The sequence below is a fragment of the Lonchura striata genome, chromosome 11 (assembly GCF_046129695.1).
Source record: "Lonchura striata isolate bLonStr1 chromosome 11, bLonStr1.mat, whole genome shotgun sequence".
NCBI classification, from domain to species: Eukaryota; Metazoa; Chordata; class Aves; order Passeriformes; family Estrildidae; genus Lonchura; species Lonchura striata.
The window spans coordinates 9304548-9326888 of NC_134613.1; the positions used below are offsets into that span (position 1 = coordinate 9304548).

General features: G+C 39.8%; 1 protein-coding gene across 1 annotated transcript in view; it reads right to left on the minus strand.

Moving 5' to 3' along the window:
- Positions 1-5252: 5252 nt before the first annotated feature.
- KLF13 (KLF transcription factor 13) overlaps positions 5253-22341 on the minus strand; it is a 33271-nt gene continuing 16182 nt past the window's right edge. The window contains exon 2 of the mRNA XM_021554263.3: positions 5253-10766. Within this exon, the coding sequence (XP_021409938.1) occupies positions 10474-10766 (293 nt within the window). The 3' untranslated portion in view covers positions 5253-10473. The remainder of the gene's footprint in view (positions 10767-22341) is intronic.

Below are 22341 nucleotides of genomic sequence, written 5' to 3' on the forward strand. Positions count from 1 at the left end.
GAAAGCAAATACAAAATACACATGCAGCAGCATCACATTTACCATATAGTGCTTCTTATTAAAATGTGGGTAGTACCAAATCACTGATATGCTCATTACCCTGTGATATGTGCAAACCTTTTAAAACTTAGAAAAAGATATTCTTTAGTATGTCTTCATTCTTTCAATTGTTCTAGCTATTCATGGGAGATGACATTTACCTCCCTGAGCTCAAAAATAAACAGATGCTCATCCAGCATGTTTGCAAAGAGGTTTTGTGGAACTGGAGACATGAGGGCAAGTGTTTATCAGGCAGGAAAGGTATGATTAGGAATAATACTGAATAATTCCCAGGGATTTTTCCCTGGGAAAATTTTTGTGTGATACTCCCCAAAGCAAATCTTCTTAGAGGCATCTCAAAGGAAGGTACAGTTTTAGATCCTGACTGCTGCCCCTTGACATGTTCCACTTGTGTCAGGTGTCTCATACAAATGTTCCCTGTGCTGTCAGGAATTTAGAAGCTGGGCTCAGTCCAGCCTCAGGTGCCCCTACAGTATAAAGATTAGGAATGTAACAGTGCATGTAGATTGCAATTGGATAGTAGAGAGCCAGATTTTTCCCTTGAGGAGGGCATGGATGCCATCCTGTGTGTGTTGATTGCAAGATGCTGGGCAGAAGAGGCTGAGCAGGCAGGCAGGGAGGCCCTGCTCTGAAGCAGCTGCTGTTTGAGGTGCAGTGGGATGTGAGCACACAAGCAGAAGATGACCCAGCAAAAGCTTTTTTCTTCTATGGTAACATGAACACTGGTAGAAACCTATGTCGGCTGAGGGATGTGAATATAAAAACCATTGACATCAGTAAAACTACTGAATTTTGAAAGCATTGCACACATTGTCCATCATATTTCAGCTCCTGAAACCGATAGGGTGAGGGTTTTTTTCCCAAGAATCTTCTATGTCAATTAATAAAGCCACTTTTCTGGCCTTAAAATTGCCCTGTACTTCAGGCAGATTATTTGAAGGACCTGGTGAGGGTGCTGCATAGCTTAGCTGCAATTTTTCTTTCGCTGTGTAACTTCAGGCACAGGCCTGGGCATGTTCTCAGGTCCCAGCTGGCCCTCCCAGAGCCAGATCACAACACCCAAAGAAGGGGGAGACGAGTACAGCACAGACCTAGCCAAAAACACAGCCACAACACAGCTGCGATTTAAGGCTGGCCATTCAGCTCTGCCTTTACTCCTATTTAATAGCAGTTAAGTGGTGAAGTGCTGTCTCCTTGAAAAGCTTTCCCTCTCTTAGCAAACACCACATGACATGCAATTTTTACAACGACTTGCAGCATATTTTTACTCCTGAAATACAGTCCTTCCGTTTTAGATCTCCCTAATCACAGTGATTTGGTGAAGAACAACAAATTTCCCATTCCTGGACTCAAAACTTGACTTTTTTCCTTATTTCCTTCAGCATTAATTATCCCTACTAAAAATAGACAGGTTTGGTCCAAAAATATCCAGTGGAGCCTTAATGAAAGGTTTCTTCCAGGGACGCTAACAGCCAGACCTGATTTATTCACCCAGTCTTGTTGTTTTTGCAGACCCACCCTGCACCAGGTTCCTGTTTGCAGGCTTGCCTCTTATTTGCTCACGCAGTTAATCAGTGCAGCTGCCTGCGAGGACACGTGAAGGGGAAGCCACCCCCTGCCCAGTCTTCTGGGGAGGTTGCAGAAGCTGGGGAGGGTGGCTGCCTTCAAACCTCCCTCCCCTGAGAGTCCCTGAGAGCCACTCCTCTGGTGCAGGGTGGAAGGTGCCTGCAGGTCATTTCCTGCCAAGCTGCTGTGCCTGGGAGCACGGGTGTCTCCCTTGGCTGGCCCTGTGAGCTGGCAGCAGAGGAGGGACGGCATTCCTGAACAAAACTTTCTTCTTCTTCTGTCAAGTCATCCTGTTTCTCCCAGCAGGCTGCAAACACAGTTTGCACAGCAACCCCAGAGAGGGAAACCTTGGGATTTGTTACAAGACTTCCAAAGTCAACAAAACACTTGGAAGTTGAACCGAATTTGCAAGGCCTTGCAACATGGATCATTTCAAAGGGTTTGAGCTGGTTCTCAAACTTGGCTCTGAGCAGTGGTGATTCTGTGTTTTGGTGTAGGAAGTCCTGATACAGCCTGGGTTTGGGGCCAGCCACTTGTGGGTGTGCCTGTCTCCATACTCCCCTCTGGGCAGATGGTAGCTGTGATGTTGGTTCTTAGACCTATGTGAGCTTCCAAGTGTGGCATTTTGAGAGTCCTAAACTGACATCTTTTTTGTTAAGGGTGCGGCATGAGGCTTGAGAAAAAAAATGCAGGGCCTTTGAAGTGGAAGGCTTTGAAGTTAAAAAAAAGCTAGCAAATTCCAGTTGCAGTTCACTGTCTGTGGAAAATCTGGAAGCTAAGATTTTTGACCAAAGAGGCTGGATAATGTTTAAAAGTAACAGACTGGGGAAGTGTGGCTTTAATGTTTTAACTGTTTATGCAGTGGTGGTGAAGGTGAGCTTGATTCAAAGAGTGTGTGCCAAAAAACACTGTCAGTCTCTGCCTTCCTTCTCTTCCACTGTGAAACTTTGAGTGCATTCAGATCACCGACATAAAATGTGTGTGTGGTGGAAGGGGGAGGGAGGAATTTCTCTCTTCCCGTTGCTATTGTGTTTTGTTATGTTTCGTGTCTGTTCAGTTTGTCTCCAGGATCAGAGAAGTGACTCAGAAAGTTATTTCCACAATAGGAGAGCATGGGAAAACACAAACATTAGTCTCTTAAAGACACACAGCCCTGTTTATCACACACTGACATGCGTACCTTCTGACTGCTGGAATTGCTACCACGTGAGCTACCTTTCTCATTTCTTTAGAACCCTGTTAGGATTTTGCACCTTAGGCCTTTCTTTTTGTCTCTCAAAAATTACATCAAACTTCCCTACCCTCTACTCCTTCCTTATTTTTCTATACTTATCTTCCCCCTCTTTAACTTATGTTATGGCATCTCTCATCTGTCCCTCACTTTGGCTCATCTCATCCCTCTTTCCATGCTGCCATGGAAGTCTCCAGCACCATCTCTCATGTCCTTCAGCTGGGCCTTTTTTCTCAATGGTGTCCTCATGTCCATCAACTTGGCAATACCACACCTTCCCTCTGGGAGATGTCCCAGTCCCACCTGCTGTGCCTTGGGGAGAACACTTGAGCTAGCTCTGAACAAGCCAGCCTGGCCTCTATGAACCTTTGGGACCCTTTGGAGTATTCCCTGTAGGTCCCAGTGCTGCAGGCCCAGACCTGCTGTGCTGTGCTCAGCCAGGACAATTATCCAGTGATGCAGAGAGGAAGCATCAGCTCAGCAGAAACCCGGCAGCAACAGCATCCAGGCCCTGGTGCCAGCCCCTCCTTTTTGATTGAATATTTGTTTCAGCCAGCGGGAGCCGAAGATTAAATCTAACTCCTGCCAGTGCCAACCAGGTAGGACAGGTTGATCCTTTATTTACAATTATGATGAGGTAGCAATTATACTCTAGGGCTCTTTTCTCTTGGTGAGGTAGAGCTATTACTAAGCTCAGTGGTTTGGTTTTGTTAGCAGACCTTTGGGGCCTGCTCTTAACTATAACCCCCCTCAGGTTTTCTTGTGTCGCTTTTCTTCTTTTTTTTTATTTTTTTGATGACTTGTTTAACATAATCTTGTTTTCTGAGTTGCCCAAAGCACAGATCTGCACCATAGCCTGTGTTGAGTCATGCTTCTCTCTTCCCACCTTGCTGCTCACATATCTGGGCATCCAGACTCCATCCTTTTTCTGCTGCATGCATTGAGAAAACAATTCAGAAAATTCTTCCCTTTCTCTTTTATCCTCCTAGCTGTGCCAGCAGTGCAGTGTAGCTGCCTAAACACATGTGCTTGCCTGCTTCAGCATGTGCTCAGCTCCCTTCTCTGCTGCTATTGGAAAACATGCTGCAGTTTCTGCTCGTCTCGGAAGGTGCTGCCTTGCTTGTTTGCTCTGAAGTTCTGTAGGAAGCCCCACGTGTATCCTGGTGCTGTACAAGCCTTTCAAGTCAGCTGCTACACTTGTCTCATTGTCCTCACCTCGTTTTTATTTCAGTCTTCTTCTCTCACGTTTCTATCTCTTTCTATTGACAGCGTATTTATATTAATGTCTCTTTAATCTCTTGCAGTCAACTACCAAAGCATGCCATGGGTGTGGTTCCTTGAAAAGCCAATGCAATGAATCTTGAGGTGGATTACTTTGAAGGCAGAAATGATATGCAGGTAAATAGAAATAGGGAAATCCCACCCTAATTCTAGCATTATTCTTGCTTCTCTTCTGAAATGCTGGATGCCTGCCAAGTCTATGAACATTTCATGGCAAACGCTGAGTCACAGGCAAGACAGAAACCCTTGCAAGACAGAAAAAGGAGGCAGGAGAGATGCACACTCCTTGCATTTAGGAACAGCAGAGAAGCAGGACAGAATGTGTTAATGCACATTTCAGAGTGGGTGCCTGGGCAGGGAGGCCCATTACATTACAGTACCAAGGCAGCAGCTCCAGACTTAAACTGTACAGGTATAGTCCTTTGGAGGGAATTGTTTCCCTTTTCATCCTTCTAGCAAGTTCAGGAAACAATCTCTGACTGCTCTTCTGTTATCAAACATGAGGTGGATCTTTCATTGTAGGAAGACTTCAGGAATGCCACTGTTCAGGTCCTGTTGTAACAAACAGTATCTGGAAGTGTTGTGTATTCTCAAGAAACTTCAGATTCATTTCTTCACATCTGCCAACACCTTGTTTTTGAGCAAGTGGCTCAAATTTGTGTTTCAATTTTCTTATCTTTAAAATTAGGAAGGAACATTTCAGGATACTGTGAGGTTACATTGTTACTGTTTTGACATGGCATTGCCACTTGCAGAGATAATAGAAATTTGCAAAGAGCTGGGCTTTAAAAGAAAGGACAGCTGACTCTCTGAACTTTAGGTCACACATATTAATCCCATAACCATCTTGTGAAAAAACACAATATATACCACTTTTGAGAAAGGAATTTCACTATGCAAGTACAAAATACCAGTTAAAGCACAGAATACAAAACAAATATCACCAAAACTTTCTCTCAAAAGTTAAAGGAAATCCCATTTTTAACAATAACACTGGGTGAAATTTAAATAAAAACACCAAACAAGATATCAAGTCTCAAATTAACAGCAGAAATATTAACAATTGATGTTTTTTAGGTGATAATTAGAGAAGAAAATTAAGAGAAAACCAATATTTCATAGTTATAAGTTTTATTTTGGAAAATGTAAACCTCACTAACCATGCATACAAGTTAAGACAATATTTTACAGTTCTTAATTTTCTTCCTTTTTTCACTTTTTCCTTTTATAGTTGCATAGGACATTATCACAATATATAATCTATGCAATACAAAATACATAAAAAGTTACAGCAGAGCAAGAATAGATGAACATATAACTGTACAACTGTAATACTTCAATGTAGTGATTTCAAGAGTTGAAGAGTGAGCCACGGAAGCTTTCACGTGCTGCTGGCAGAGCTGTCCAAGCGAGGCCGACAGCGGCAGCTTTACAGCTCCCCACAGCTGGAAGTTCAGCTGGGAACACGCGCAGCTCCCGCACACGCGCCCCCGTCCCCACACAGGCGTGTGCTGCTGGAGAAGCACATGCACACACGTGTCCCCCCTGTGCACAATATGCACAAGTAAATGCACCTGCAACCAGAGATGAAACTCAACCACGAAATCTCCATCAGGTTCAAAAAGTCCAAATGCAATGGCATTTGGATCTAGGAATTTGGTTCAGGCCCATCACTAGTTATAATTAAATGGATACCTATTTTTGCTCTGTAGACATCCCTTCATTAGTCAGTGTGTAATATAGACACACTGCTGTGTATTTATGTATACACACATACACTATACAATATACACATATATATCTATTTTTATATATATATGTGCATATGCTTATATAAATCCATATATATAAATATATATATTTATAAAAACCTATACCAGTGGATGGGCTTTTGCATTCTATATTCTGACTTATGGGATAAACAAGAATAATTTGGGTATTTTCTTCTGCCTAAGGCTATAGATCTTATCCCCGAGAGTTACAAATAAAGATGTTCATCATACCATTCACTGACATAGACTAAGATGTTAGCACCCAATGCACAAACAGATGGTGTGATGGAGTAAAAGAGCACCTGAAAATTAGTTTGTATGCATGAGCTGATGAAATTAGTAAATCTAACAGCAATGAAAAGGCAAAAGCAACACTGCACTTCACAAAGTACAAATTCTGTAAGTCATGAAAACACACTGGAGACGAGCAGTTGTGAAACAGGTCTGATCCTCACACAGCCTTTAATGCCTGGCTGTGTGAGACAAGGAGAGTGCTGAATGTCTGGGCAGAGGGTAATGAGGTTTAAAGGTGTGCAGAGGCTCTCACAGCTACAACTTCTTGCAAGGGTTAATGCAGTAAAGAGGGTGGGATACAGACAGGAATTAGGCGTTACCATCGAACAGAGGCTTCTGATGACTTGTCATAAATATATACCTTTGCAGTTATGTAAACAGATACTAGGCATGTAGTATAAAAGCAAGGAACAACTAATTTGTAGATACAAAAAATTCTCACAAAATCTAGCTGCCAGGAATTTACCAGGACTGCTTTCTAAGAAGCAGGATGAAAACTGAATTCATGTTGGCATTAGGCCTTTGCGCAGGGAGAGGTTAATGGGAGGGGTGAATGAGTTTTTAAGAGCATCTTTTGTTTCACCTGGTAGTGAGGTGATCATTTTCACTTGCAACTATTTCCTATAGAAAGCAGTTCAGCTCAATACTTGGAGAAGTTAGATACATGGCTGGAGAAAAACTTTACAGGGCTTTCTTAATAATAATAAAGCTGTTGCTATCATCTGGAATGAAAAAAAAAAAAAAAATCATGGCAATGTTGCATTTTGTGAGAACACCTCAACAGATTGCATGGGGAAAGGAGGAGGCAGGAGAGATGTACAGTCCTCCAGATGGAGAAACCTGCACCTTGCCAGAGCAGTATTTCCTGAGTGTGACATGTTTCTTGCTGTGCCAAGAGACTGTTTAAGATTACACTGCTGGGTGGAACAACAGAAGGGTAAAAATCTGAGGTTAGTTTGGATCAGCAAACAGATTTCAAAACATAATTTGAGCTATTCTGACTTCTCATATCGGGAAAACTCAGGAAGAACCATCATGAGAATGGAGTCCAATGACCTTGCTGATCATCAGACATTTCCAGCAGATGCTAGAAAACCCCACTCTTTTCTCATATGAAAATATTAAGAGAAGTTTTTATTTACATTCCATTTTGGAAAATACTAGTGGTTTGGAATTTATAATTTTTTTGCTAAAACTATAAAGTATTAAACTTTTAATGGATGTATTTGAAACTCTAGCTGGGATTTTAAAACACAGTAGCTTGACTGTCAGCCTAATACACCCTGAGGTATTTACAGCTAAGACATAAAAACAAAAAAGTTTTAATGACCAATTTCAGAGTATTTCCTGAAAGTCTCGTTATGTTGGCTGCATACAGCCCCATGGTGTTCTTGTTAAATGGAACTGACTTAACTGAAAATTTTCCTTTGAACCAATTTATTTTCTCCTGCTTAAACTTGAAAAATTATTAGTAAAATCTATGAAGGATATGAGTAAAATATTAGCTAACTGTTTGAGTTAAAGATTGCATAGGTCTGTGTCCCTCAGAATAGGTTGTCCCAAAACCTTCATGTCCTATAATCTCAGCACTAATAAAACTTGGTGCAAATATTCCTTCTCCAGGCTAGTAAACTACTTGTTTCTAATGCATAAATTGATTCATGCTGAATTATTAAGTCCTATATAAACGAACCGGAGTGGTTCCTCCTTTCCTGAAAGATTAAATGATGCTCTTGTTGGAACAGGTGATTTTACAGCAAAATGAATTTGGAACATGAAGCCTATAATGTTTGCCAGTACTAAGTGCTCCTTTTGATTTTGCTTGTTCCCCTCCTTCTCCATATGCCTCTCTTAAGGTATAATGATAATGAAATGTGTTTGACTTGTTTTGAAGTATGTGCACAAGACACAGCTGACCTGTAGAATTCCTTGAGCTAGACATCTGAAATGCCTCTCTACTAACTACAGCACAAGAGCACTTCTAGGAGTGACAGAAATTATTGGAATGTGAATTCCTGTTACCAGAATTCTATCAAGTTGTTAAAATTGTGCATTCAGTACATGAGATTAAAAAAAAAAAAAAAAAGTAAATAGGAAGTCTGTTGAGGCCAACATATCTGGTTTTCCCCCAACTCCAGAGCTTAGGCAACTCATCACATTATAACTCTTTGTCATTTTGCAAAAAACCCTTACTATGTTCTTTCATTTTCTGTGAAATGAAACAGTAGAATTGTGCCTCTCACAACTTCCCATTCAAAGAGGAAAATTAACAAAAGTGAAATCTGAAGCAAATGAACACAAAAAAATACTGAAACATCTGCACTTGTTTAGATTTGTAGTTGTATTTGTATTGATAAATACTTAGAGTATTTACCTGTACAACTAATCGAAGGTGTAGTATTAGGAATAATGTATATTATGGAAGTACCTATGGAACTACTTGGAAATCTATATTAGCTTCTCACAGTCAACATACAGTACAATAAAACCTTGCAAAACTGGATCAATGCAAAGCAGCAAGTAAGATACAGGTTCATTGGGAATCTGGAGGCATTCACTTAATATCAAATGACAGGTTTGGCATAGAGACTTTCTTTTCACCATGCTACACTTAACTGCATTTATACCTTACAGTAAAAACAGCAAACATCCCAAAATTCCAGAATCAAAAGGACCTGAATTGATAATATGCACCATCAGACCCAGACAAACCAAGGAATGTGTATTTGCTGCCAGTGAGGTTTTCAGTACATCACTATGCTTCTGGTCTGTTACTATATTTTCTACCATATAAAACATAAAAATCCTTGTGCTCTATCTAGTGTTAAATATTTGAAAGTTATTGAAAACTAGCCAATATTCCCTTTCTGTTATTAAGCAGTTATTCAGAAATAAGAGCACCTTGCTTTATGCTGGTATGTGTATTTTTGAGAAACTTGAAGTAGTGCTGAGCTATAATGTAATTTTATTTTAAACTTAAGAATGCATATTTTATTATTCCAGTCAGAAGATACCTTATAACTTTCACTTCCTTTTATCAATGACCACAGTTTTGATGCAACAGAATACAGAAACTATGTCTTGGCCAATTTTTCTTTCTAAGATACAGCCGTACAGCAGGTAAGTACCTTGATAACAGTTTTGATGGGCATTGGTTCAGTAATGCTATTTCTGTAGTTAATTTAAAAAAAAACAACACAAAGGAAGAAGAAACAAAGGAAATTGTTCAAGTCAGTGTGGTTTGATTTTAAAATTCTGTTGGTCCCATACTGAACAGGCAGTGCAGACAGCTTAACAGCTTGGAGAGAGTGACAACAGAATGCCTCCGAGATTCCAGGCCACCTTGCCATAAAACGTTACCCAGTGTAAATTTGTTTCTTTGTGAATTAGGTTACTCATTTAAGGCATTTTGTTGAAAAATTTTTCTCTGAATTTTATCTAGTGTGAAACAAACCAACAAACAAGTTTATCAACCTCACAGAGATTTTTGCAATTAGAAGTTGGTTTTGGAACATCTTCAGCAGGAAGTGAGAAGACAGCTTGCTACCATAGGCAGAGGGCAGCTTGAAGAAAGACAAAACTCCTGTTTGGAGACTCCCCAACACAGGTGTATAATCAGGAAAATGAGCAATGGAAGAGTCCAGTACTACATTCCAGTATTGGGCTGGTTTCTGTATTGTTTGCTTGTTTTTTACTTTTTCCCCAGTGTGTGAAAGAACCTAACAAAAAGCTTCTGAGTGCAATTATATTTACAGAGTAAGGCCGTGGTTAGGGTGTGTCTTCATTGTAATTATTGTGTAACATAAATATCCATCCCTGAGAAAGGAGAAGGGGGACACAAATCCAACACAGTTGATTTTTAAGTGTATGTATGCTTATGTTGTGCAATCCGGTTTTACAAACTACTTCAACACCTGAGGTGAATTAAGCAGATTTTTTTCCTTTTTTTTTTAGATTTTTTTCATTTTCTTATAAAGAATAATGAAGAGGATCCATAAATGGTTGCAAAATATATGAAATATTGAGACAGCAGGAGTTACTAAGTGTAACAGGTTTGTCTGTCCATGAGGTTAGAATAGCCACTTGTGTGGTTGGGTAAAGAAAATCTAACTAAAAATTGCAGTGGGAGGCAGCTATTTACTGATTTTTTAAAAAGAGAGGGTGGGAACTGAAGGAGGGGAAGCAACAGAGTTTTTTAAATGTGTGCAACACAAAGAAAACTCCACGTTAGGCATTAGAGGCAAAGTGCTGACATCCAGTGCAGGTAGTCTAAGGGGAGCTGGCGGGGCTGATGGTGGGGCTGGAGGCGTCCGAGCGGCTGTAGTCGCTGAGCGAGCCTGTCCTGGAGCCGCCGCCGCCGCGCCTCTTGAGCATGCTGGGGTGGAAGTTGGCGTGGCGCCGGGCGTGCTTCGTCAGGTGGTCGCTGCGCATGAAGCGCTTCTCACACAGCGGGCAGCTGAACTTCTTCTCTCCGGTGTGAGTGCGGTAGTGCCGGGCCAGCTCATCCGAGCGAGCAAACTTCTTGTTGCAGCCCTGCCAGTTGCATTCAAAAGGCCGCTCACCTGCAGGGAGCAAACACGGCACGGTTAGAACGGAGAGCACTGTCTCCCATGGGCTATTTTTTGTATGCAGGGTATAAAATAAATAGGTTGGAAGCAGGGTGAATGCCACTTGGCACTGAGTGGATGGAGGTGTTATCCTCTGCCAGAGTAGGCTGCTGTGGTATTCCAATACATTAAAAAATGCTGTCAAAGTCGTCATACACCTTATTTAATAACTGAGTCTTCAGGGATGCTGGGCTCCTGATCCTTTCATGGCTATCTCCTATCTCTTGTGGTCTGTTGAACTTTATGACTTAATAATATCTGTGCTGAGCTTTATAGTGTATTCACTTATTCCTCCAGGCTGTCCCTATGTGTCTGACCAAGGAATGATGAAGTTTTCTTCTTCAGCTATTTAAAAAGTTATGGTAAAACTGCAAAATTGCAACTCTGGATGTGAGGCTCTCCCCTTGTATTCTCCACGGCTATGCCTGTGTTTTCTGCATTTGTTACAAAGCACTGCAGTTTCCCTTGTTCACTGCCTTAGGTCTCACTCAGAAGTGAGGCAGAGAGTGCTGAATTCCAGCGGGGACAGGTGTCTCCTTGAAAGTACCAGGTTTTTTGAATAGCTAACACAAACCTCATGAGCTGTGCCACTTAAACTTGGAGCAATGAGCAGTGAGCTCACAGCAGGAGCAATCTGGTGACCTGGTGCAGTTCTGAACAGATCTCAGCCGTGGCAGAGGCCTGGTGCTGCTTTAGGGCCGTGCACTGTGGTAGATGTGCAGCCTAGGAAGCTCTGCAGAGGCTGCAGACAGAACTAGCATTGTTGTTGGGTAGATGGGTATCTGGAATCTATTTCCAGCTTCATCACTGATATGCTGCATAGTTTGGGCACCTCATATTATCTGCTTCCACGTTGAATCCTGAAATTTGCTGTCTACTTCTGCTTATTGGTTTGGTTCTTATTGTCACTGAGTGAGCATCACACATTCTTTAATTGTTATTAATTGAGAATATCTTATTCTTTTGTGAATACCTAAATATATAGACTTAGCATTTTTGGTAGCTGTAATTTTAGTAACTTCCTACTTGCACTAATCCTAATGTTTCTAATTCTGAATAGCCTGTTCAAGAGGCCCAGAGAGCTACATAAATTCTGGGCCAAAATAAGAAATAAAAAGTCTCTCCACAGTACACTGAATAGGAAATAAAGAAATTTGCCTCCTGGAGAAATTCAATACTCCTTAATTAAAATTGTCTGAGATAAAGATTGACCCCAGAAAAATCTTTAATCTAAGCAGCCAATAATCTGCTCAAAATTCACAGATTTGGCAATAACATTTATCTCCAGAATCTGCTAAGGAGACTTCTCCTCAGAAAAATAGTTTAATAGGTTCCTTTTCACTCTGTTCATGAGGCCTCCAGTCAAGAGTGTCTCAATGAACAGACAAGCAAGTCTTTTTAAAATAGGATTTTGCTCAAGAATCTGGAGAAAGCGAGTGTCCCTGATATTTCCTTGATTATTTAGAAGAAAGACCAAGGCTCGCTAAAACCAACTGTTCTTGGGCACATTTGGTGGATTTCATTACACCTACAACCACAATGCATAATGCAGTGGTTGCATCTGCGCAGTACACACAGATATTCTCCTATGGAGAACTGTGACCACCCTGCCCAAGGACTGCATAAGGCACCAAAGATGAACAGAACTGTGGCTTCCCCTGACATAGAGCCTAAAAAATTCAGGGTTACACAAATGAATTTTAATAAAACCACAACAAACTGGATTTAAAGGATATAGTCTTGTTGCATAAAATAACCCATGCAAATCCATTCAGTGCCCTCCTTAGGCTTATTGTGTCTGCAAACTGTCAGGGACTAAACTCTCCACCTGCTGCTAGAAACAGGAAGTAAATGTATTTTGGCTGTTTGTCACATATCCAGTTGTGTTCTTAGATATATTCTTGCCTGTGATGGGACATGTCTGGGTGTGACAGCCCTTTTGTGTGACCACATTCACTGGTCTTGTCCCTATATTTTGGTCATAGTACAGCTATACATCAAGAGGACTTTAGAACCCTTGGGAAGAAGGGCAGTGAGGCATGGTCTTGGGGTAGATATGGCCTGCAGAATCAGAGTTCCTCATCCCTGAGCTATGGCATCAGTTTTTGCTAAGACAATGGTCTTTGGAGGTTTCTATTGCTTGAGTTAATGTCTCTGTTTTCATTACAAATGGTATCAGCAAATGTTCACTTGAAGAACTGTCCCATGAAATGAGCACTTTCAGACAAGGCAAAAATTTTCATGCAATGTTTTGCATCTGCTGTTGACACCACCATGAAGAAAAATGGTACCTTCTGTTCCAATCAGTTTAATGGTACCAGCTGCTCCTGTCCATGATTCTAGCATTTGGGAGCCAGCAGTAGGCACGACAGTCCAATTCCTAAGGAGAGAGGTGGTTCTGAAGCAGGATTGTGTAAGTTCAGTGGTAACCAGCACTAGTAGATGATGAAGGTATTGCACAACTTATCTCCCCTTCTCCTCACTGCACATCAGGTCTGGATGAGAACATTCAGGTTCCCACTCATCTGTCTGATTTGATGTCAATGGCGGTGAGGATTTGGGTGCTGAGCCAAAAAGTGTGGTATTTCTTCCACTATATTTCTAGCATTCCTGTACTTCTCCTTCCTAGGGAATATTTTCCCCCTCAGTCCTCTCTAGTCTTGATTTTATATCTTCTTGATACTTGGTTTTAAGTTTCTAGGCCAAGTGATTTTCCACTGACAGCTGGCATCACTCTAGTAGTGGTAACAGTTCTCTAGAGTACTTCCCAGCTTTGTTGAGGTTTAGCAATTCCTCTTCAAAGAAAAATTGTATTGTGAGGAAATGCTGGGTGCCTTGTGTGAAGATATAAGAGTCATTATTATTGTTCATAAAAAATTAGTACACAGTCTGGAACAAAGTTGCTGGGGGGTATTAATTAAGGCAAGACCCAGCTGCTGCTCCAAAACCACACATGGAAATTCACAGTCTGTCATCATTCTCATCTCTCAAGCAGAAGGGATGTGGTTTTCTGTGCAGGTAAGTTATATAAATGTCCTTTTACCAGCAGTAAAGCAATCAACAGAATGAGAGATTATATGAACTGATTGCCTAATCTCATTAGGGAACATGCAGCCACAGTACAACGTTCTTGCATAAGCAATAACCCATGGACATGTTGTACTCAACAGGGAGCTTTCACCATTGAAATAGCTGTAGCACAACACAATAAGGATTCTTGCAGCTCCATTTCAGGCAAGGTTGAAGCCAGAATTTTACCTTTATACACTGAGTGAAGAATTTGATCTTATAGATAATTTAGAAGTGTTTTCAAGTACCTTAGATATGGCAGGAAACACATTAAGCATGTGAATATATATACTGAGAGTCAGTGCTGTGCCTTGGCAGCAGCAGTATCTTTGTGCATTATGAGCTTTACTAACAGGTCTCCCAGAGCCCTCCCAGAGCCCTAAGAGATAAAGATGCTAGAAAATAAATTAATAAAAATGCAACTCTGCTGTCTTTATCCTTGGAGAGGCAGGCAAAAGATGCTGTCAAAAGATAAGGAATACTGTAATTTTTTTTTTTTAATTTTAAATAGCTTTTGATATCCATGTTCCAAATCCTACTAAATAGTAACCTATCTAGCTCCTTTGCCAGGGCACATGACATCTAACTAACTTGTGTTTAAATTACAAAAACTGAAGGAAAAACATCACATTGGAGAATTAGATTCAGCTGATCTCAACTGAAAGTTACACAAACAAGAACATTTTTGACTATTTCCTGAACTTCACCCAGTAAGAAAAAAATGCAGGTAATGTAAAGCCACATTAAGTTGCAGTGCTCACCAAGTGAAAGTACGTGAGCTGTGCAGGTGCACAGAGTTCTTAATTCCTGTTGGGGCACAGGCTTTGCTGCTCATTGTCTGGCAGTGCAGCCTGCCAAAGGAAACCAGAGTTGCCTGGGCTATAGAAACAGCATGAAAAAAATGCACCTCTACCCTCTCTTACTGGAAAGGGTTTGGAAGTAACTAGAACCAGCCTGTTCTTATGATATTACATAAAGGTCCTTTGTATTATTCTGTATTTTTTAATCATTATATAGTGAGGCAACTGTATGTAGTTATGGGAAATAAAAACTAAAGAGATGGTGGCATCAGATCTGATGTCTACTGAGCTTGATTTGTTACAGTCCTTTAGTGCACATATAGTTTAAAGGACTCTTTTCCTATATAGTGAGCCTCCTGTACAGACCCTGGAGTAATCTCCTTCCTGCTTCACCAATTCATCTGTCTGATATCCAGCATCTGAATATCAGTTAAAAGAAGATAGCAAGTACTGTATAGGCCTAAGCATAATTTGAAAATAACTTACTAATGACTGAAATGCCCAAACAGGTTGAGACAATTGTGAACCTAACCATTTTCCAACTTCAAATGCAAAGATTAGGCAATTGTATGTGAAGAATTTGAAGTTTCCTATCCACTGCCCTACAGATTAGAGTATTATCAAGTCAAACCACATACTGGGGGCTATTTTTTTTCAATTCAACTCATGTAATAGCTCTGCACATTATGTTAGCATCTTCAAGCACATGTCAAGGCCATGTAGTAACAAAGAAATTTCTATCCTGGGAATTCCATGAGTGTCTGCAAAACCAGAAACAGTAAACCAGAAACAATTTTCTGTGATCTTTAATCTGTTCTGCTGCTTCCCAGAACAGGGTTTAATGTTGTTATAAAAACAGCCTAGAAGCCTGAACATGCCGCTGGATGCTATTCTTATATTTCTACATTTTCATATACGTAATTAAGAGTATATTTGGAAAGAGAGATCAGCAGGCAGGGTGGGGAGGATGAGGGGCAGACAGTTAAATAGAGATGTGACTGAAGAGGCCTTCCTCCAGTAGAGGAAATGCTATCTTGGGAAAAACTTTCAGCCAAGCAGACTATGTTCCTTGAGACTTGAAAAAAAAAAAAAAACCAAAACAAAAAAACCAAAAAGAAACCCCAAAACACAAGGAAAAGGTCATCCTTCAGTAGTACTGATATGTATTTATGCCTGTTTTAATTTCTGATATTCTCTTGTTTATAAAAAAGTCCTTTTGCATGGTCAAATAACAAAGCCATAATCTCAGTGCAAGAGAGAATAAGGCTTTAATGTTAGGGGAATGGGAAGTATTTAAAAAGGGATCAAAAGTTTCCAAAGCCTCAGAATTTCAAATTCCTATACAGTGAAACCTCTTAGTTTTAAATTAATGATTTTAGGGGTGATATTTCATAACCAAATAAGCCAAATGCAATCGGGTTTTTTACATCTGCTGTTTGTGTCTGCCCAACAGCTTTTGAGTATCTCGGCCACCTTTACACACATCTAACAGAGGTAGCAAATTCAGCAATATTAAGCTTCACTAGTTCCAGGGAAATGAGGATGTTTTAGTAATGTTCTCAGTGAAAAGTTATAGGGTGAATTAGACTGTCCCTAGACACCGGAAACCCAGTGTGGGAGTGTGATGTGAATGGCCAAATCCAAGAAAAGCTCCAGAGTTTCCATGTCACTGGACACTGGCACATAACTGTCCCCATGCCCCTAGGACACACAGCAACAGCAGCCAAGTTGCATTAGGACCTGCAGACAGAAGCATGCAAAGTCCTGCTAATTCCATTATCTGTCATGTGACCTTTTTTTAGGAACTGGAGTTCTCAGAATTCCAGCAGGCACAAACCCAGGCATCTACAAAGTTCATTCACTTTAAAGTGTGCACGTCTTTATTTTGACCTTAACAAATACAGTCAATAAATTTATAAATTATTGGCTCTTACATTTCCTGTGTGCATAGGAAACTACCACTGAGTAGGAGTGCAACAGCTACCGTAACATCCATGATTGAAATCCTTGGTTTATTTTCTGTACTTCAACATTTTCGTTAAGTTATTTAGACATGAATGTTTCTTGAAAGGCGAATTTCCAAGTGGCAAGTTTATATTTGAAGTCTGTGTGTGTTACCATTTGCTGTGTTTGTATTACTCCATCTGGGAGCACAGATTACACCCTGTGATTTATCTGTTACAGCCACAGTAACTAGAACAACTCAAATAGCAAATGACGAGCACACACGGTCAGATACTATAATGGTAACAGCTACAATGCCAGAGAAATGTAAGTAGTGAAAAATTCCTACTCTAGCCTTAACCATAGGCAGGTCTGTCTGAGAACCAAAATAGCTCATTTGGTGTGTTCCATCCAGATATCTGGTCCTCTTAAAAAAATTAACACTCACTTTCACCAAAATGGAAACAATATTTTTTTTAAAGCAGATTCCATTCTATCAGTTGTATCTCAGCTTTTATTTCAAATTTGTTCAATAATGTCTTAAAAACACCGTTTATAATAATTTAAACTACTTAACTGTATTTTTATCAGCCACATTTGTTTCTTTTTTGTCAAAGCTGAATCATTCAAACCTATTCCATAGTTATTTTTCCCAGGATCCTCCATCACATAATCTTTCTGTTGTCTAAAATATGCATTCCATCATATTTACTGAATCTCTTTTCAAACAGGGGTGCCCAAGCTAAACTGCTCCAAGTATCTATAGCTCAGCATATTTAAAATATCCATGTTTTTTATCCTGTATTTTTGCACAGTGAATCAAGAATCTGAAATTTGAAGCTGCTAGCTTTACCAAGTCATTTTCTGCCTGCCATTTTAACTCCTGATTGACTTCTGTTTAGTTCTTGCTTCATCTCTGCTGCACACCACTGTGTGTACACTAAATTAAGTTCTATGTTCCACTCCCAGCTGAAACCTAGTTCCAGACCATTTCACACAAAGTGCAAGTAGTTAGAAGTTGTATTTCAGGATATGGAAAATAAATCTTACAGCAAATTTGCTTTAAAATGAAATGGCCACAAATCTAATAAAAAAAAAATATTGCTATATCCTTTGCTAAGGTTTTGAATAGAAAAGGGAAATAAAGGCTAGAATTATGCAGATAACTTTTTTTCCTGCTCATTTAAAAAATTTTAAAAACCCATTGAATTGCAGAATTTTGCAAACAAAGAAACCCATAGTAATTTTATTTTTAGTTGACCAAACTGTTTTACTTCTTTTAGTATGGATTTTGTAACTCAATTTAAATTCCTTTACCTCTATTTGAATTCCTTTAACTCAAGACAGTGAGGGTGTTAATCTGAAATTAATTAATAAAACACACACACAACTTTTCTTTAACAAAAAAAATGTCAGTTTAAACAATTTTCTGACTACTTGTCAGTGAAAAACTGTTCACCAAAAACAGTAGTTCCTGTAGTTCTTGCTAGTAAAGAAATACAAAATTTCTAATATCCTTCATTAACATTTCTTGGCAGCTTTCTATCCATGAAGACATTTTCATTAAGTGACTAACTGGAGATGTGATCTTCAAAGGGAATAATTTCATTTGCGCTTTCTACTTTCACTAAACTCCTTGTGTTTATAAGCACAAGGGAATTCCAAAGACAGCCAAGCATAATGACCATGAAAGTTTATCCTCCAGTTCACAGAGAAATCTTGGAGTAGATTTTAGATCTGTGCTGAAAATGTGACTGAGAATATGCCCTGTGGCATTGCAGTATGACCCAGAAAGCCTTGGGTGATTCCCTACAGCATGTCAAGTACAAGAAACATTTTCCGGGGTTAGCTGAGCTGCTTTCACTTCCTTCTACTTTTGTCCTTTGGAGTCATTTTGCAAACTGGCAGTAAAGTGATGCAGCCTTCAAAACACACCGTCTGTTTTGAGTTCTCCCTTCAAAGAGCACAAAGATGCACTAATGTGCCATGCAGTGTCATGACAAAGAAACAACCAACCCAAAGCTCATGCTTGAAAGACCAAGCATATTTTCCAAGCATTTATTTTTATGATCTTCTCTGCACTGATACAGTATAATTCCATAGATATGTAGTAGATTTTGTTTGGTTTTCTTCTCTCTAGCTATGTTCACACTGTTGTTCCTCTCTGCTAGAGAATACTCCAAAACACAGGTAATCCTGCTGGGCAATTGAGAAAATCAATTCTTTCCCATCCACTGAAGATCATAAAAAAGCCATTAAAATCCTTTCAGGATTTCCAGTTTGAAATTCACATCTGTAGACCTGAGCAATGCAAAATATTTGGCTTTCTCCCGTGCAGTTTGTCACTTCTGGTTTCAGAAAAGTTCATGCTCTATCTCCTCCTTATACAACCCCTCCCTGTTTTGTGTGTTCCTTTCTCTTTTGAAACTGCAAAAACTCAGCTGCACTAGGCCAGGGCTTTAGGAAGCTCCGAGTCAATTACAGAACATTTCAAAACACGTGGGGTGGGTGGGGCTGTGTTAAATATGTTACAGAGCTTTTCTCTTGAAACACAACCAGAGACAAAATCACTAAGGTGAGTTTAGCATTCAAGATTCCTTCCTTTTATTACGGAGCCTAGGTATATGGACACAAATTTTGAAATCATCCTCTCTAGAAGTAACTGGAGTCTTAAAAGCTATTTCAGCAAAGAAGCTGAATAACTTTCTGAATAATGAATTAACCTGGTCATCCACTCATCACTTAGGTATGAATGTTTGCATCTGATGACTTGATTTGATGCATCAGAAGAATCCAGTGGAATAGAAAAGCCAGCAGAAAGGCAACTCTAAAAGTGAAGGCTGAGAAAGGGGATGTGAGGGAACAGAGACATGTAATGTCTAAAACATCCCTATGGCTTAGGGATTCCTCATCACTCTTTTAAGCAAGGGTCACAAATCATCTGCAATTACTAGCAAAATGATGGGAGTCCATTTAGTAAAAGTTGATGAGGGCATGTTTGCTTTTGCTCCCCTCCCCAGCTTCCCGTCACAAAACTGCTAGGAGCCACAACAAAGAAGGAAAGAATCAAAGTTCTTTCTTGTTGGTATCTAAAGCACTGAGATTTAGCAAAACAGCTCCAAATCCTTAGCAAGGTGTTTCTGGGGCACTTAGGGTCGATCATATACAAATGTAGTAAGTGCAGGTCCTCTCAGATGTATACTCATTGATACTGTGGGTGTTCTGGTTAGACATGTTAGGTAAGGAGGAGATGCACACATGTGCCTTCTCTTCACAGAATTATGAGTATGAAGGATGGTCCCCACATCTACAGGGCAGGTAGTTTTCATTTAATGGCTAGAAAGAACTTTGTGGCAGCAACTGCATTCCTGCTGTATCTTCCAAGAGGCCTTGTCAAAGTCTACATAAATATTATCTCTCTTGACCCTTTTCTGTCATATTTGCTGTATGTGACTGTACTGATAGCATGAAGACTTAAAATGCACTACCAGTAGAGAAATACCAGTTAGTCTGTAATGCTGTGAGCAATCAAAACTCTAGCCATCTCCTACAGAGGAGAATCCATCACCCAGAAAAATGGTAATTTACACAATTGTATGAGATAGTGTTTACAGTGCATACAATTTCAAAAATAAGGTATTAATCTCCTTATAGTCCTATATGGATTTATCATTGTTACCTAATGCTCTTTGTGGATTCTGTTTTAACTCTGAAGTGTAAAGTTCACTGTTTCACTCTTTCTCAAAGGTTTGGACACATGACCAAAACAGAGACCTCTCATCTACAAGAAGTTAGACATCTGAGCCATTAGGACACCCATGAGGCTGGAAACTTACCCAACTAGCAGGGACAACTTCCATATCTAGGTAAGTGCAGACTGGAATGCACCCTGCCTGCCCCACAGGAATAACTCCTATTGATTGTGCTTCCATTAAGTGCAATGCCTTTGTTTACACGGACTTTGGCCACATCCAATTATAAAAGCAGGATTTTTTTACCTTCTTGCTGGAATATATAGGTAAATAAAGCTCTTATACTGAATACCAATGACAAGCCTCACTTAAGAAATGAAAGGCAACAGCCTCAGTGACAGAGAGTTTATGTTCTAAAATAATGCAAACTAAATGCTGGGCTTTCTATCTAAGTGAAGTACCAGCAATCGCTTTATATAATTTCTGTTCCCAAGCCTAAAACTCTTATTGGGTCTCCTTATCACCGAGGCATTAAATCCTAGACCAGTGCTCAGTAAAACAGCAGAAATCCACTAATTTAAAAGAGCAGCAACTTCCACTTGATTTTCTCTCTCCTGTGGTTTGTTCCAAGAACGGAGATCAATAGCTGACCCTTTGACTTTGCATTTAAATGCCAGATAATTAAATTGTGTTATGCTGAAAAGATGAAGTGATGAATTCTGGGGAGAGGAAGATGTATCTTAGCTTTCTGTCATTTGCAAACCACACTGAAGTATGACACTCAGCCAAGAAGTGAACTCTGAAGTTTAGTATAGTAGCCCTTTAATTACTGTATTTTTCCATTTCTTTTATACTCAGCTCTATGAATGTAATAAAGAAGGGTGATTATTTAAACATCTATTGTGATTATAAAATAAAAAACCATCTGTAAAAGAGCCTCAAAACACATAGGTGTTACTGAATGATAAAAAACTAAATTATGGTGAATTTTTTTTCCTTTTCCATTGGTCAATTAAAACTTAAATAAATATACTTGAAAAGAATACTGAAAATCCAAAAAATCTATGTGCTAATCAGCAAATCTGACCTATTGCATCACCCCAGCAAAGGAATTTCAGCCTAGAGTTCTTGACTTGAGCCAAAAATTTGTTGTTTAAGGGACTTTCTTCATTCCTTTTTTACAAAGATTGTGGCTTCAGCATAGGTCAGAGAAGTCTGGTCTCTTAAAACAGACTAACATTGATGAAGGCATGTGGGATTTTTTTTCTTTTTCTGTCTTGTTGATGAGCCAATTCAAACCTTTTAAAGTGATAAGTGACTATAGGAGAGCTCTCCAAATGCATGCAATAATTAAGCACTATTTTTACTGAACGAGCCCAGTTAAAAGAAATAATGTAGCCATTGATGAATACATATGCTGGACTGAGGCCTTGTTCAGTCACCTGAGGTCTCGTGTTACTCCTGTTGCAGCACACTAGCAATGCTGATTTGTTGTCTGCTACAAGCTTTTCAGCTGCACCACTCACCCTATGTTAGAGCAAACAAGGTGATTAATGGCAATGTTATGCAGACGACAACTGAAGCCAAGAAAACAAACTCCCCAGACTCGATTCTTTCTTCTCCAGGAGGGAAAAATGTCTTTCTGATAGTGGAAACAACAAATCCAAATGTATCTACAGGGAAGGTGCAGTTAAGGTACCAACAGAAGCACAAGGTTTCCATTATAGACTCCTGTCTGTATCCTTCCTGTGCTACCTCAGAATTGCTCAGTCTGTTACCCAGCCCACTGTGCAAACCCAGAACAATTCCAGATCAGACATCAGAAGCTCTGGAGTATGACACTCCTTGGCATCCCTTCCTTCTTCAGGCCACCCTTTACACTGGACAAAAATACTATATTTACACTATAGGACACTTGCACCTCTCCTTCCAATCTGGGAATTTCTCTTTGTGAAACCCAGGATTATGTGCCAACAGAGCTCACAGGCTCTCAAGCCATTCATTCTCAGTGGTGTGGTCATTGCA